General features: G+C 38.3%; 3 protein-coding genes and 1 long non-coding RNA gene across 4 annotated transcripts in view; 1 reads left to right on the top strand and 3 right to left on the bottom strand.

Moving 5' to 3' along the window:
* fam161a (FAM161 centrosomal protein A) overlaps positions 1-2,597 on the bottom strand; it is a 10,553-nt gene extending 7,956 nt beyond the window's left edge. Inside the window, exons 1-2 of the mRNA XM_015056752.1 lie at positions 2,328-2,597; positions 1,258-1,529 (exon numbers count right to left, since the gene is read on the bottom strand). Of these exons, the coding sequence (XP_014912238.1) occupies positions 1,258-1,529; positions 2,328-2,483 (428 nt within the window). The 5' untranslated portion in view covers positions 2,484-2,597. The remainder of the gene's footprint in view (positions 1-1,257; positions 1,530-2,327) is intronic.
* Positions 2,598-3,940: 1,343 nt separating this feature from the next.
* cct4 (chaperonin containing TCP1, subunit 4 (delta)) lies at positions 3,941-10,250 on the bottom strand. The gene is made up of 13 exons (XM_015056746.1): positions 9,944-10,250; positions 9,122-9,174; positions 8,957-9,046; positions 8,712-8,820; positions 7,678-7,942; positions 7,471-7,603; positions 6,305-6,444; positions 6,118-6,214; positions 5,792-5,902; positions 5,110-5,240; positions 4,563-4,797; positions 4,183-4,296; positions 3,941-4,095 (listed from the first exon to the last, which is right to left on the bottom strand). Exons 1-13 carry the CDS (start codon positions 10,059-10,061, stop codon positions 4,081-4,083), a joined length of 1,611 nt encoding a protein of 536 aa, XP_014912232.1. The 5' UTR covers positions 10,062-10,250; the 3' UTR covers positions 3,941-4,080.
* Positions 10,251-10,437: 187 nt separating this feature from the next.
* pus10 (pseudouridine synthase 10) overlaps positions 10,438-15,488 on the top strand; it is an 18,534-nt gene continuing 13,483 nt past the window's right edge. Inside the window, exons 1-11 of the mRNA XM_015056747.1 lie at positions 10,438-10,545; positions 11,557-11,691; positions 11,807-12,070; positions 12,867-12,953; positions 13,040-13,074; positions 13,160-13,274; positions 13,603-13,664; positions 13,849-13,894; positions 14,592-14,656; positions 14,740-14,825; positions 15,261-15,386. Of these exons, the coding sequence (XP_014912233.1) occupies positions 11,566-11,691; positions 11,807-12,070; positions 12,867-12,953; positions 13,040-13,074; positions 13,160-13,274; positions 13,603-13,664; positions 13,849-13,894; positions 14,592-14,656; positions 14,740-14,825; positions 15,261-15,386 (1,012 nt within the window). The 5' untranslated portion in view covers positions 10,438-10,545; positions 11,557-11,565. The remainder of the gene's footprint in view (positions 10,546-11,556; positions 11,692-11,806; positions 12,071-12,866; positions 12,954-13,039; positions 13,075-13,159; positions 13,275-13,602; positions 13,665-13,848; positions 13,895-14,591; positions 14,657-14,739; positions 14,826-15,260; positions 15,387-15,488) is intronic.
* LOC106962365 (uncharacterized) lies at positions 14,459-14,815 on the bottom strand. The gene is made up of 2 exons (XR_001427965.1): positions 14,747-14,815; positions 14,459-14,624 (listed from the first exon to the last, which is right to left on the bottom strand). It is a non-coding gene; the product is annotated as an uncharacterized LOC106962365 (long non-coding RNA).

Raw genomic sequence — 15,488 nt, 5'->3', positions numbered from 1 at the left:
ATTAAGTTGAAGATAATTAAATTTCCAAAAAAAAAGTAAAAAAACTCCCAAAAGCCTTTTTTTTTTTTTTTTTTTTTTTAGAAAACTGTGGCAATGTTGTGTTTACAACTTACTGAACAGGTGAAAATTACCTACAGTATAATATTCACAAACAAATTGTACAGATTCCTTATAAAGAATGTATAAACGTTTGGCTTTTTTACATGCGTTGTAGGGATGTACTAACTTTTTTTAAACCACTGCAGATAACCAAAAGCTTTTTAATTCCAAAGACCAAAAACAATAACGTAACTGGACATAAGAAAGGCTGGTGAGGATAAATGTAAGGCTGTGACATTATAATACAAATTCATTAAGACTCTATGTGGTAAAACAATAACAATAGTGTATAATTAAAATGAAAAAACATGCATGTTTTCAAAAGCATTTTATAAATTTAAATCTGATTAGGGCTGAAACGATTAATCCGAATAATCTTGATGAATTGATCATTGCAATTATCATCAACTAACTTATTAACTGATTAATTGTCAACTGGAGTAAAAAAGACTAATTGTTGAAAGAACAACACACTCAGAGCAGTAATTAAGTCAAAACTGCAAAAACAATATATACATTTTGTATTTAGGATAAAAAAAAAAACTTTGCAAATATGTTCAAGCCAGAACTTTTCAAGTAGCATAGTTTTAGCTTCACCAAGTTCAAATTGTGTAAAAAAGAAAGAAAATCTCCTTTTAAGCTACTTTTGCTATCAGTTATTGATCAGTTCAACTAAAAATATTAAACATAGCAGTCATATATTTTATTGATGCCAAGTGAAACAGAAAGGGCTGAGCTTTCCACGTGTTGATGTTAAAAGTATTTTTCAGCTGTAGCTGCATTAAATTGTTGCATTTTAGGCAATAAATTTTTATTTTTTTTATTTTAAAAAATAAACTTAATTATTTATTTGCATTTTGGGTATTTTCAGTGTTTTATCAAGTAAACTTAAGTGGTGAAATAAAAAATTTTGCAGAATGTATACTTTTTTTCCCCACTCATTCACTCAATTAATCATCAGAATAGCTGTATATGCTTTTATTTTCTCATCAAAATTATGGACTTCTTGTTTAAACTGTTCTGTTATACAAGCAATAGTCTAACAAAAAAAGCAAATAAACAAAGAATATATCATTACAATTTTTGCTATTTTAAGCTGTTTAAAAGTGTGAAAGGACAGACAATGTAACTGTCATGACACAGTTTGAAACCACTTACCTGTGCCCTGGCTCCAGCGTTGCCATATCTAAGGGATCCATTGACCTGAGCTGCAGCTTTTGTTGATACATGCTTTCCAGCTCAGCCATGGTGTGCAGATGGGCCTTTTTGAGCTCCTCCAGCTTGCTATAGTATTCCTCGTTAGAAAAGAAGATTTTACTCAGGTCGAGGTAGTCTGCTGCTGCTCTATGATGGCCGCCCCCCATGCGAGGATCTTCCTTTCCCAGATAGTCGTCATAACAGAAATCCGATCCCAAGTCCTCGTACTCCAACTGAAATCATAAAATATCACAAAAAAACAATGCAAACTCACATCACAGGTCGTTACTTGCAACATGAAAATATTTGCCTCTTATTCCAAATTAAATGAGCCTCATTTTTTAAATTGTGGGACTACATTTGCAACGTCTGAACAATGCAACCACTGAGTGACACTAAGGCTCCCGCAGGGATAAGCCCATTATCCCACTGAGACAGTGACAAGGACCAGATGGTGAAACAGAAAAAGACAGTTTAGTCTAAATAAGTTCAGCTGATGTTCAGACTTAATCAGGTGTTTGGTTTTATTACTACAACCTATAATCAGACATCAACAACCTGCATGGGGAAAAAAAGGCAGATTTAACCAGAGGACAAACAAGAGGTTGGGATTATCAACTGAATGTGACCTCTAGTAATCTATCCATGACGGAAATCCGAAAATAGTCAGGAAAACAAATTATGGAGATCAAGTGTTTTCCATGACACACATGAGGTCAGACCAGGTCCAGTCTAAGTTGTTATTAGTCTGGCATTTAAAATCACATCTTTAAATATTTAAAAAAAAAAAAAACATTCAGGTGGTACATTAGTGAGCCACTTCTGATACTATATATTGAAAAAATAATTTTACCCCTATAATAAAAGCATCCAGCTGACACATTAGTCAATTTAAGGGGATTTTAAAACCTGCAGTCAATTTACAATTTAAAACTTCAAGGACTTTTACAATTTTAGATTAGCAATAGAAACTTTTTAATGACAAATTACACTAAATACCAATTGTATTAACATTTTCCCAACGCACATACTTCCTTCTCGTAGTCCCGGTTGTCCAGGTGGCCCGTGGCCGAGTAGGGAAGAACTCTCTCCCGCTCGTATGAAGCTAACGGAGCCTTGGTGTGCGGGTCAACCGGCGTTTTCAGACACGAAGTCACCAGGACGTTCGTACGGTGAGGATTCGCCATAACGGTTGGTCAAATTTGTTAAAGTTACTTTGAAAGTTAAATTTGTTTATGTTAAATGAAGTTATCGACGACGGAGACTAGAGGAATCAAGCAGCGTAAAGTGAGCCTAGCAACGGGGAAGCTTGGTTGCGAAGGAAGTGACGACATATCAGGAAGTAATAAAACGTCAACGCAAATCTTTTTCACATTTTTAAACCAAATTTGTTTTCAGAAGTGGGTAGAGTACCCAACAATTGTACTTAAATAAAAATAGCTCCACTTCAACATATTTTTACTCTCGTAAAAGTAAAATATAGTAAGTAACTGATCAAAATTATCATTTAATATTTAAAAGTTACACACTCAACGGACCAACATTTAAAGTTAAGTGGAAATGTTGGTATTTTAAGGACCAAAATGATAATTCAAATTTAGGTAACAAAAAATAAGAAAATAAAGCACATTTAAATTTCTTCCAAATCAATTTATTTCTGTATAAAACTCATGAAACTGCAGGTGTGAGTCTTTGTCTGGTGGATTTTTGCTTGTTTTTCAATTAGCGGGTAAAGAATCCAGAAATTATTCTCAAGTAAAAGTAGCAATACTTCATAACAAAATTACTCACGTAAAAGTAAAAAGTAGAGCTCAATAAAAATACTCCTAGAAGTTTTTTTTAAAGTGAAGTAAATGTAATTGAATAAATGTAATTAGTTAATACCCAGTTCTAGTCATTAAGGAGTTTATTTGGTTATACTCAATACAATTAAATGGCTTTTACTCTTCAAACAATGCATTTTAAAATTCCACATAGAATACACCCGATGAAGTGTTTTATCCCCAGAATATTGGGGATTTTACAAAACTACTGTGAAACTAAACTCAATGAAAATATCTTTTGACATGTTTTCAAGTGTTAGGCCACCAGCACAATTTAAGCCAGTTGTGGCCTCAGTGTGGAAATTACATGTTGTAACTCATATTAACTCTATTTGAGTTATTGTAGGTAATGATGGCTGTTGGCAGATAAGGTCTTTTGAGGCAGTCTGTATTGCAACAAATTTGAATAAGCCTCTGACTGAAGACACTGTTTTCCCAAGACAGTCTCATGAAGAGGATGATCAGGGTTGTCCATGATTTCCTTAGTTTTATCAAAAAAATTCCTATTTTGCTGGTACAGATGGAAGCTTTTTATTTTTATTTTTAATTGGGGCAGGAAGATTACAAACTGATTTTTTTTAGAATACAAAGCATTCATTTTTAAATAACCACACTTTTTGCATTCTTTTCCCAGGACAAAATCGGTTTCTTGATCTGTTGATGATCAACTTGTTGTGCATGATTTATTGTGTGCGTTTGCCTTTATTCTAACATTTTAATGTTGATAAACTTAAATCTAAAATAAACATATTTGTTACCTTCAACATGCATCTGAACCTTTCAACTTTCTTTGCAAGCAGTAATAAACAAGAAACCAAGGCTGGAGTGTCAACAAAAAAAGCCTTTTTTTTATTTAAATTAGGCAAAGTAACAACTACAGATGAAATCTGAGCAAGCAGACGTTCAGGTCTTCTGATCCCTCACAGAACGAACCGACTTCATGACGCGTCACTGGGCAGACTTATCGAGTGTTCACCTGAAACACAGACAGATGAAGCATTGAACACATTTTTCAAACAACTAACAGAGGACTGACATGTTAAAGTAGGACACTAAATCTTACCACATCATCGATCTTGAGGATACTGCGGACCGTTTCTGTGGCCAGAGTTAAAGCGCTGATGGAAACCAGCAGAGGCTGAACCACCAGCTCCTCCAGGATGTTGGAGATTCCTCCCTATCAAAGCAGAAAACACGTCAGTCACGTCAGGGGTTCACAAACTTTACCCCACAAAGAGCATTAATCTCTGGCTTCAGATCCACTGTGCAAACCCACAGACAATGACACAGACTAACTGAGGCCCCCACAGCGCCCCCTGGCTGAAAAACGCTGGGTTACATCATTGAGTACAAACGCCTCTTTTGCAGCGTTGATGTCCGCTCCAGACACACGAGTCTGGAGCGGATCCGTTTGTGTAAACAGCTGCAGTAAAGCCTACTAACCTTGCGGACGTTGATGCCCGCCATCTTGTCTCCGTGTGCGTGTCTGTTCCGCAGCTCCGTCACCGTGGAGATGGGGTTGAGGCCGGCGTTCTCAGCCAGCGTTGAGGGTATGACCTCCAGAGCGTCGGCGTACGCCCGCACGCAGTAGGCCTCCATGCCCCCCAGGGAGCGCGAATACTCGGCCAGCCGCACGGCCAGCTCGATCTCTGGAGCGCCGCCTCCGGCTATCAGAGCTCTAGAGACACGAAAACAATTAACAGAAACACAAAACCAGGAGACATCTGATTATGTAGCCTTTACATAACCGTTTCTGTTAATTTGTCAAGATTTTAATTTAATTTGGTTTGTTATATTTGTGAGAATGCTCTCCAGCCAAGTTGCTGAACACAACCAGGCGTTAATAAAGGTGAGCTTTCTACTGTAATGTTCCTCTGTTTGTTACGCCCCTGCAGCAGGAAACAAAGCAGGAGCGCCTTTGTCAGAGGGGGGAAACTGAAGACCGACCAGGACTACAAATGAGAAAATAATTAAAATAAAAAGGTCTGACCTCTTCTTGACCAAGCAGCGAATCACACACAGAGCGTCGTGGATGGATCGCTCAGCCTCCTCGATCACGAGCTTGTTGGATCCCCGAACCACGATGCTTACCGTCTTCCCTGGGCTGGTGCAGCCGGTGATCTGCAACGAGAGATTAAAGGTTCACCACAAGCAGAACTCGGGTCCAACATGTTGCAAATTCAGCTGTACCAGTTTGTATTACAGAAAATTTGAAGTTAATGTATATGTTGTGATTCACCAGGTGACGAAATAAACTCCAACAATAATATTGAATCGGTTTGCAAATCTAAAAAAAAAAGATAACTTTCGCAATCCACTGCATGTAGAACACAGCACTGCACTTGTAAAGGGATAAATTATGTTAATAGTTAATAATTATGTTGTATGGCTGTTTTGCACTAATGAAACGAAAATCGTCCCGCGTTGGGCGCCATTTTGTTTGGGAGTGAAAAGTGGCTAAATCACACATCAGAATATGTGACCTGTGTGATGCAGGTGCGCCCAGAACCGTCCAACGTTGGCCCAAATGGAGCACATGTCAACAGAGCTCGGTGTGATGATTTGTTTTCTTGTTTGTCACCTTTCACTCCCCAAGAAAATGGCGCCCGACATGGAGCCATTTTCATTCAGACTTCAGTCTGAAACATGAAGGACTGTTTTAGTGATCGTACCTTGACCAGCTTCCCAGAGCCGTCCAGGTTGACCTCCTCCGCCAGCTCCGCCGTGCCGAGCATTTCTGCGGTGAAGTGGTCAATGTGGGCGATGGGCTTTGTTCCAATAGTCTGTGGCAAAAATAAAAAGACTTATCACTATTTTATAGAAGCTTCATTCAACAATGAATATGTGAAGATCGGGTTCAAAAACATTTAGGCCTCATTAGATGTATAAAAACAAAGCTAAACTAACTCTTTGGCATCATCGTCTATGTAAATAGTAGAAGAAGAATAGATGTAACTAAGTGTAAACTCCAAGGTTTATAGGAGGAGTTTGGACTCGCCTTGCAGATGAACTCGATGTCTTCCCTTTCTATTTCCTTCACCACCATGATCTTCATTTTGTTGAGGAAGTGCAGAGCGAGGTCGCTCAGGGCGTCTCTGTCACAGAACCGCTCACAGTTAGTTAATGTTGGGGAAACAAACAACATAAACCCATAAACTGTGTGTTGCTGTTTTTAACTTCTGCACCTGAGGATGGACTTCTGGATGAGCAGAACGTTGCAGCCGGCTTTCTTGATCTGCTTCACCAAGTTGAGGATGTAAGCGCGCTCCTCCCGCAGCACGCGGTCCATCTGGGCGTAGTCCGACACCACGATCTGGTTGTCCATCTGCAAACCAAAAGACAGCAGGAATAAAAAAAAAAACTCTTGTCAGGGGAGTTTTGAAATGAAGGAGAGTAATCTGAAGGTTTGCTTTATGATTACAGTATTTCATGCCAATTTAATGCATTTTTTGCTTCGATTGTGCAACAAAAAGCTATTTTATTAGCATTTATCTGCCATGTAAAGGTCATGCCAACATTTACTTTTGTGCAGTTTTGCTAATTAAAAAAATTAAAGTGTAACACCTTCATTCTGTCCAAGAGGAAAAATGTAACTCAAAACAATTTCTTTATAGAAATAGGAAAATCTAATGATGAAGTGCTGAAAAAGGAGAACATTAGAAATGCACCAATGTGGTTTTTCCTGGCCGATATAAATTTGTCTTTTTTAAATTTTTAACTCGTATCCTTAAAAAATCTGCCCTGTTAATTCCGAGGTTGGCCAACAATATTTTTTTTCATCCAGAAAGTTGCTAAATATAGTAAAAAGATGAAGTTGGCAACTTTCAATTCAATTCAAAGTAAAAAATAGTTTATGAATACCAAAGGGAAATTAAAAACATTACTGTAACTCATATCAATTCAAAATTCTTCAGTTATTGTTGATATAAATTATTAATCCCAAAAATCCTAACACTTAGAAAGAGATCTGCACACAAACTAACTTCTTTTTTTATTCAACTTAAAAACACTTTTTGATTTTTCTGTATTTGAGCTGCAAATGACCAGTAACACTCATGTAAAGGAAAATGGGCCAATTCCGATTCCTGGTCGACTGATTGATCCACTCATTGGTTAAAACTAATAATGGCTTTAATTTTTTAATCCCATTTGTATTTTTATGATTTTATTGTCATCTTAATTATGTATTTCAACCAATTTGAAATACATGTTGTGTTTCTTGTGTCACTTATGATGTTTTGTGTATGTAAAGCACTTTGTAACATTTGTTTAAAAAGTTTCTATACAAATAAAAGTATTATCTTTAAAAAGTAATTATTTTAATCTCAGCTATTTTTTATTTTTAACTCACATCAGTTTTGGGAGGGGAGAGACAGAACTGGATGAGGCCGATTTTGGCCTTCTCCACCCGGGTCACGCCGGTGTTAGCCACCCTCTGCGTTAGCACCAGCCCGTCCACCAGTTCGCAGTCATCAATGGTCCCACTGGAAACAACATCAACAGTAAGAAAACTGGCAAAACCGACTGTTACAATAAAACAACCCAACAGGAAACTCACCCAAGCTTCTTGATGATCTTAATGTCCTGCAGGTCGACGCCGGTGGCCGTCGCCGGGTCGATGACCCGCATGACCGCGTCCACGCTCATGGGAGCCAGCAGGCTGGAGTACTGCGATACCACCTTGGAGCACAGCGACGTGGTGGCGCTGTTGAGCAGCGTCTCTCGGTCGCTCAGCTCCACCGGGCGGCTCATGGCGGTGAGGACCTCCACGCCCTTATCCACCGCCTTCTGTAACGACTCCGAAATGATGGTGGGGTGGATTCCTGACCAATCACACAGCAGGGAGCGGAAACAAAACAACTAAGATAACTAAAAACGATTGATCGATTATTGGAATATTCGTCAACTACTTTAGTAATTGATTGAGTATACAGATTCAAAAAGTCAATTTGTTGAAAGAACACCACACTCAGAGCAGTAATTAAGTCAAAATGGTACAAAAAATATGAATATTTTGCATTTAAGACAGAAAAAAAGAAAGAAAAACAAAAAAACTGTCTGTAAAAATGTTCTAACCAAGAAAAAAATCTCTTAACAGAATAGAGTAATATATATTTTATTGATTCTCAAAGGAAATTGCTTAGTAATTTAAATATGATTGAATAGAAATAAATAAGAAGGCACCTTGAAATATATTAAATTATAAATAAATCTATAAATTAAACATATTTTGTTCATTAATCAGTTAATCCAAAACATAACAAATCAGCTCTACAATGTACCGATAAGCTGACAAAAAAGGGCCAAGCTTAGCACATGTTGATGTTAATTTTTTTTTTTGCTACCAATGATCAAACATACACTATTTAAATGCTACATAATTGCATTTTAGTCAATAAATTGTTTATTTTCTTATTTAAAAGGAGTTGAATTGTTGATTTGCACAATTCTGAAATGAAAAAAAATCAACAAAATGTGCCAATTTTTCCTCTGATTGGCCATCAGAATAATCCATTGCTAAAATAATTGTTAGTTGCTGTAACAAACATCTAAACATGGCGGTGTGGTTTTTCTCAGTTCTGTGTTTTTCACCTTTCTGCAGCAGTTTGGAACAGGCGTCCAGCAGCGCTCCAGCAATCACCACCACAGAGGTGGTACCGTCTCCAGCCTCAATGTCCTGGGCTTTGGACAGCTCCACCAGCTGACACACACACACACACACACACACACACACACACACACACACACACACACACACATAGGGTTAATTTCACTCCAACAGGAAAGACATTTTTTGTTATCAGATCATGAAAACGGACGCAAAGTTTCCGTCTCACCATTTTGGCAGCCGGGTGAAGCACCTGCATCTGCTTCAGGATGGTGGCTCCGTCGTTGGTGATGGTCACGTCGCCTTTCTCATCCTGGATCTGAAACAGCAACGCCTCCGCTTAATGAACCTCGTCAAATAAAGACACTAGTTAAAGAAAATATGTCCGACTCACCATCTTGTCCATTCCTTTGGGTCCCAGACTGGTTCTGATGGCGTCTGCAACAGCTGCCAATCAAATACACGATGAGTCAGAACAGAGAATGCTGAAAAAATATTCTTCTAAAAGGGCATCATGAGAATTTATCACCCTTATGATTTCTGTGACGCAGAAAACAAAAACATTATAAAAATCAGCTCTCTAGAGAATCACAATTCCTAGTTCAGGGAATTCTGAATTGATTCAAAATGCACAAAAATCGGTTTTGGTCTGCTTAATTTTTTAATCTGGATTAAATTAGAATTACAATATTTACAATTACAATATTTAAAACTGAATACCAGGGTGGAGAAAGAGGTTTCTTTGGTTTCTGCAATGCATTTTGTGCTGCATTTTCTGTTGTATGAAAAGTTATTTAAAAACCTTTAAAATGATTGCTGCATTATGTGTATTTAAAATGACAATCTAAATACATTTTTGCCACTGAAAAAAAACAAAATAATGCAACTTTAAACAAGCTAAACAATAATTAAAACACAGAATATACTTGAGTCATTCAGCTAAGGTAATGTTTTTAAAGTGTTGAGTCATGATCATCAGCACCAAATCAAAACTCATCCAATCCAACAACTTCCAAGCATTTTTACTTTATTTAAGTTCATCCTGAGGAGATATATTTCACTTCAGCATGGGGAACACATAAGATATTCCAGGCCCGGAGGAAGCTTCCGTTAGACCCAAAATAACGGTGCCGAACCCGGCCCAACCTGAACCGAGCCGAGGTACAACCCGAACATTACAAGCAGGTCCAAACACATGTTTAACATTTCAGCCCACCTTTGGCTGCAGAGATGTTGCTGAAGCGGATCTGGGCCGGCTTGTCTCGGTCCACATACGCCCCTCCTTTGTAGTGGCCTCCACTTGATGCCTTCGATACCGCCATGGCTTCGGGCATTTCGTCTTTATATACGATGGGAAATGTTAACGGAAACTTTAGAGAGGAATGGATGAGGCCCAGTGGGTGAAACCTCGCGGTTCGGCCTCGGATGGACTTGGATTAAGGCGTGTTCCCCGGGTCCGCCGTCAGAAACTTCCAGAGCCACCGGCTGCTGCAGAGAGAAGGAGGATCCGACTGTCAATTCCCCGGCGCATGAAGATGACGTAATCAGGCAGTACGTGTCGAGTGGTAAACAAAAATAATGTTTTTTTTGCTCTTAAATGATTTTACTGATATATTTGTTCCACGTGTATATACTTAAAAATAAAAATATGCCTCAAACGTAGTTAAAAAACTTTTCATTAAAACAGATATTAGCTCGTGATGCTTATCTAGCTTGATTAGTTTGGACTGCAGACGCAGACATGCAGAAAACTGCGCTTCACTGAAAACTAAACGCTGTTTGGTTTCTTTTTATTCTCCAAAATAAACTCCGTATGAGGTAGGTTCACTTAAGAGGTTTCATCATGAGCTTACTCTCAGGTACACGGTCCACTTTTCAAAAAATGTGAATTTCCAAGGCTTACTGTTCGCTAATTACCATAGTTTTAAACGTGGTCGTGCTCTTGAAGCAGATGAACAAATGAGATCGAGCAATAAAACTACCTTCTGACCTTTTGCAGGAATAATGTCAACACGGTTAGGTACTGCTGTTATCCAAAGACACAATAAATAGATGCATTAATGGAAATACGCTAATGTGTCACTTCTTTCACCTTATTTGTTTATATCGGAAGTATATCGCTGATCATGTATTGTATTTGGATTTTTTTCTTTTTGCAAGAGACCAACTCAAAGTAATGCAATAATAGTCAAGTGAGAGAAAAATTACACAAAAGCCTGGAGTGACGTTTTTACCCATTAATATGTGCAGAATAAAAGCTTTTTTGGATATTAACATATTGGTATAAGCAGTTTTGTTTAAGTACTTCCTTGAATAAAATTATGTCACTATTTTTCCCTGTCAAATTTATTTATAAATCACTTTTTAAAAAGGTCAACCTGCACCAAAGTGCTGTACAGAAATCAGTAGATACCTTATTTATAATTAAGACAACAATAATAAAATAATTTACCACAATTACAATGGATCACAAAGACTTAAATGCCATCAGATAAAAATTGATCTTAAGAAGCACCTTAAAATCACGCATGCCTTGAGAAGATCTTATGTACATGATATACATATATATATCTTAATTCCCTGTTAGAAGACCAAATTTTATTATATTGAAACTTAAAAGCTTCTTTGTGTAAGAAATCTTTCTTACACCAGATCCAGTTTTGAAAACCTTTCAAAAGACTTTTATCCAAATGCAATAAAAAAAAAAAGAGAGTTCTGCTGTCTCAATATCTGAGTCGGAAACGCAGAGGATTTGATATTTGTATTGAATTTATTTAGTGAAACGTCTGTTGTAGTATTTTGACCACAGTGCTTTCTTCCCTCCTGCAGTCTGCAGTGATGCTGCCGCTGAAGGAGAAGGACAAACCCATCGTTGAGAAGCTGTTGACAGCCGGCTGCTGCGCTCGCTGTGTGCTCAGGTTCTGCTGTGTGAGCGTCCAGGCTGCTTATCGACAAGCACAGCATGTAGGGCTGCGTCCGATTCTGCTGGTTCCAGCTTATTTCTGTTGGAAATTATTATTGTGTGCGTCCAACACAGCTAACCAGAGCAACAATCTACTGACTGTTTCATATTTTGCAGGAGACTCTTAAAGAACTTCAGACTTTCATTATGGAGAAGGAAAACAACAAAGTCCAGGATTCAGCAGACATCAAGCCCCATGATACTGAGTTGTCTCAAACTGTTGAAGACCCTCCCTGTAAAAGGGCCAAACTGGATCCCATAGAGGCTGTTCAGTCAGAAACAGATGCTGCTGCCATGGTAACGCTGAAGAAGGAGTCAAGCGTGTGTGTCGTATGTTTGGGAATCCTGCAGGATTTATGTGGCCCAGATCAGGCAGTAAAGGTTTGCATTTGTCAGAAATTATTCTCTACTTTTTAATTAAAGATGCAGTATATAACGCTTGTGTGCTTAACTGCACATTATTAGGCTGCACAATTCAAATATATTGTGTTTTCCCTTGTTTTTTTATTTAGTCTTGGAGTTTTATTGTGTAATTTCTGCCACTTCCTAGAGCATTTTTGACTTGTCAGCTGTGTTTTAATCCGAGGAATATACTTTAATGCTGCAGTATGTAACTTTAATTTTAAATTTTTATTTTTTACATATTTATTAAAACTGTCACCATGTTGTGGCAGTTTGTTATACGTGAAAAGATCGATCTCATTCTCTTCCTCCCTGAGCTAATATTACAGTCTGAAGAAATGTTCCGCCCCAAACAAAAACAACCAATCAGAGCAGAGGACTGTCTTAGCGCTGTCAATCAATCTTGCGAATGCACTGCAAAATGTCCTAGTGACTGAGAAACAACTTGCAGTTACAAAAGAAATACGTTGCCTGTGGCCATGCTATCTAGCCTTAGCATGCACAACAGGTTGTGCTAGCTGCAGCATAGCAGAGAGCAATGGAGAGAGGAGGGATGAGCAGCGCTACACAGAGTATGATTGACAGCACTAAGTAGTACCACATGGGGAAGGTGGAGGAGATTGATCCTTTCACAGATTATGTCATATCAAATCATCACCACATTTTTTTAAAATAAAAGTTGCATTCTGCAGCTTTTATTTTTGTTACGAGGTTTTAAAATGTGATCAATTCTCATATTGTCCTAAAGTTAAAATCAGCTGCTGCGTTTCCACAGATCGCTGAAACAGTGAAGGCCCAAAACTACCAGTTTGACACCCTTGTGTTGTCCGTCTCTCTGCCGGCTCAGCTCTGTGTGCGTGAGGTCAGCACACCCGAGACAAACCCGCTCTATTTTTTCCTCCATCCCAAAATAATCGTATGCTAAGGTTTTATTCTTTACCTCTTCAGCACTCCTGTTGGCTCCATGTGAAGAAGGAAGTCAGGTGAAAGAATTGATCTTGTGTTGAACATTTTGAACATTACTGTCTATTGAAGTTTTGGACAATCTGAGTTGGTTTGGTCTTACAGACAGAAAGGTTTAGTGCTCGATAAAGATGATGTCATCCAGGTGAAGGAGGCCTTCAAGTGGATCATGCAGGGTTTGGTCACAAGACAGCTGGAGGGCGTGGCTGTGGTTAGCAAGGTAGGTGAGATCCAATCATAAAAAATACCGCCTGTGGAATCAAAACTCAGAGTCTATTAAAATAATATTAGATTGAAAATTATAATTAATTAATTTAATAAAAATACAATTGAAACAGAAGAAAAAAAGTTATACGAAACAACATCAGAAGTTGCTCCACTTCAACGTAAATTTGTTGGGATTTTATGTGATAAATTAGGTGCAGAAGAAGGTTAAAGTATTGTATTGTGATTGTATTCATTACATCGATTGGGTAATGAATACTCCACAGAAGATAATATTTTCAAAACATGTGTTCAGTTATTGGTCATCCCTGTTATTGTTTCAGAGTCCGTTTGAGGTCGGTGTGGAGTTCACTCATCCAGACACAGAGTCTGACTGCCACTTCCTGTGAGTCCCCAACTGCAAAACCTGTCACATTCCTGCAGCATTAAGTAAAAATGGAAATCAAACAGCTGTAAAAACAAACAACAAATCATTTTTAATTGAACAGAGATAAAATAGTGATCAGTTCAGACTTGCCCACAAGTTTCAGATTTTTATTTTTGCCTGCTTTGTTCTCTTCGTCCTGCAGAGCCAAATGCTGTCCTGATTGCTTCAGACCCACCAAGAACAAACAGGTAAAGATATCAAAGGTGACCTATTATGCTTCTTTGAAAAGGATAAGGTAGGATGTTCACTACATTTGTTGCACAAAGTCATTCTTAGATAACGAGATTTTAGTCTGATCTGTTTTAGGGCCTCCTGTCACTTTAAATCCAAATAAGCTGCTGCCAGCCACACTCCCAACTCAACATTTACACTCAAACGTAAAAACGGCTGCAAACAGGCACACAATTATACAACTCACATCTTTGAAAAGCATTAGTAGAGCCTCCTGCACAATCAACAACAATGCAGCAAGTGGTTTCTGGATGGCGAGTCAACAACAAAACACTTGTCTTTTCCAGCAGCCATTGTACAGCAAATACAGCAGTAAAATACAGCATATTTAGTCAGCTGACCAAATGTGCTGGAACTCAGCTTGCGTTGCTAGGTAACAGAATTTGGCCTGGCTTGGGTTGCTAGGTGAGGATGCAGTGCCAGTAGCATATGATTAGAAGGTTTTTGAAACCAAATAATGGCTGAATGTCTTTTTTTAACACTTGGGTTGTTTTTAGAAGCAGTTAGGACTCAAATACAAGTAAAAAACATAAAAAAGTGAATTTTGCATAATAGGTCCCCTTTAGCTTCTGATCCACTGATGCCAGAGTCCAGTTACTGTACTTCACTGATGCTGTGTTTACCCTCTTCATCTACGATGCTTTTCCTATACAGTCGGTGTTTACCCGCATGGCTGTGGTTAAAGCTCTGGAGAAGATATCAGATGGGAAGTTTTTAGAGTAAGTAATGCTGAAATGAGTTGTCTCTACAAAGTGTTTTGTTTAACATCAATTGCTTTTTCATGTTTCTTTTATTTTTCCAGACATTACCCCTGTCCACCTTCAGAGCCTAGCGGCAGCTGCACCCCTCAGGACATCCAGTGTCTTCACGTCTCTGTCTTCATAGCAGGTAAAGCAAGACAGCAAGAACCTTTCTTTACATGTTTACTGTCTCATTTCTACTTTCATTTCTATCTTTTAGGTCAGTTAGAACTACCAAAATTATTTCTATTTGCTAAGTGCCAGAAAACATAGCAGGGACATTTTTTTAGATTTTTTTTTTTTGTAACTCTCTTTGTAGTTTGTGTTTAACCAATTAATTTTAGGGGGAATGTCATTGATCAACATTTTAATGTGTTTAAATGATTTTGGTGATGGCACCCATCAAAATGTTATGTTTCCTCAATTATTGATGACTGTATGTTGTATTTTGAACTGCCTTGTTGCTGAAGTGTGCTATACCAATAAACTTGATTGATTTATTAATTTTACCTCCAACACGTTGTGCTGGAAAAATGTGAAAACTTATCTTTAAAATGCTTGAAACATTCTTGAATTCGGTCAGGGAGGTACAACAAGTTCTGCCGCAGCCTGCCTCAGACTCCCTGGGTGATCGATGGGGAGAGGAGGATGGAGTCCTCCGTGGAGGAACTGATCGCCGCACCGATCCTGTCTGCCTTCAGAGCTGACGGTGAGTCCGCATTTTAAACCCAAACCTCATCAGATTGCGTCGCCAAAGATTAGTGTTCTATCTAGATCAGACTAGAGGTCCGCGGGCGCCCTCTAGTGGTCC

This window comes from Poecilia latipinna, unplaced genomic scaffold (genome assembly GCF_001443285.1).
Source record: "Poecilia latipinna isolate Pla-1442-1.1 unplaced genomic scaffold, P_latipinna-1.0 Scaffold1403, whole genome shotgun sequence".
NCBI classification, from domain to species: domain Eukaryota; kingdom Metazoa; phylum Chordata; class Actinopteri; order Cyprinodontiformes; family Poeciliidae; genus Poecilia; species Poecilia latipinna.
This window is presented reverse-complemented; position numbering and strand designations above follow the sequence as displayed.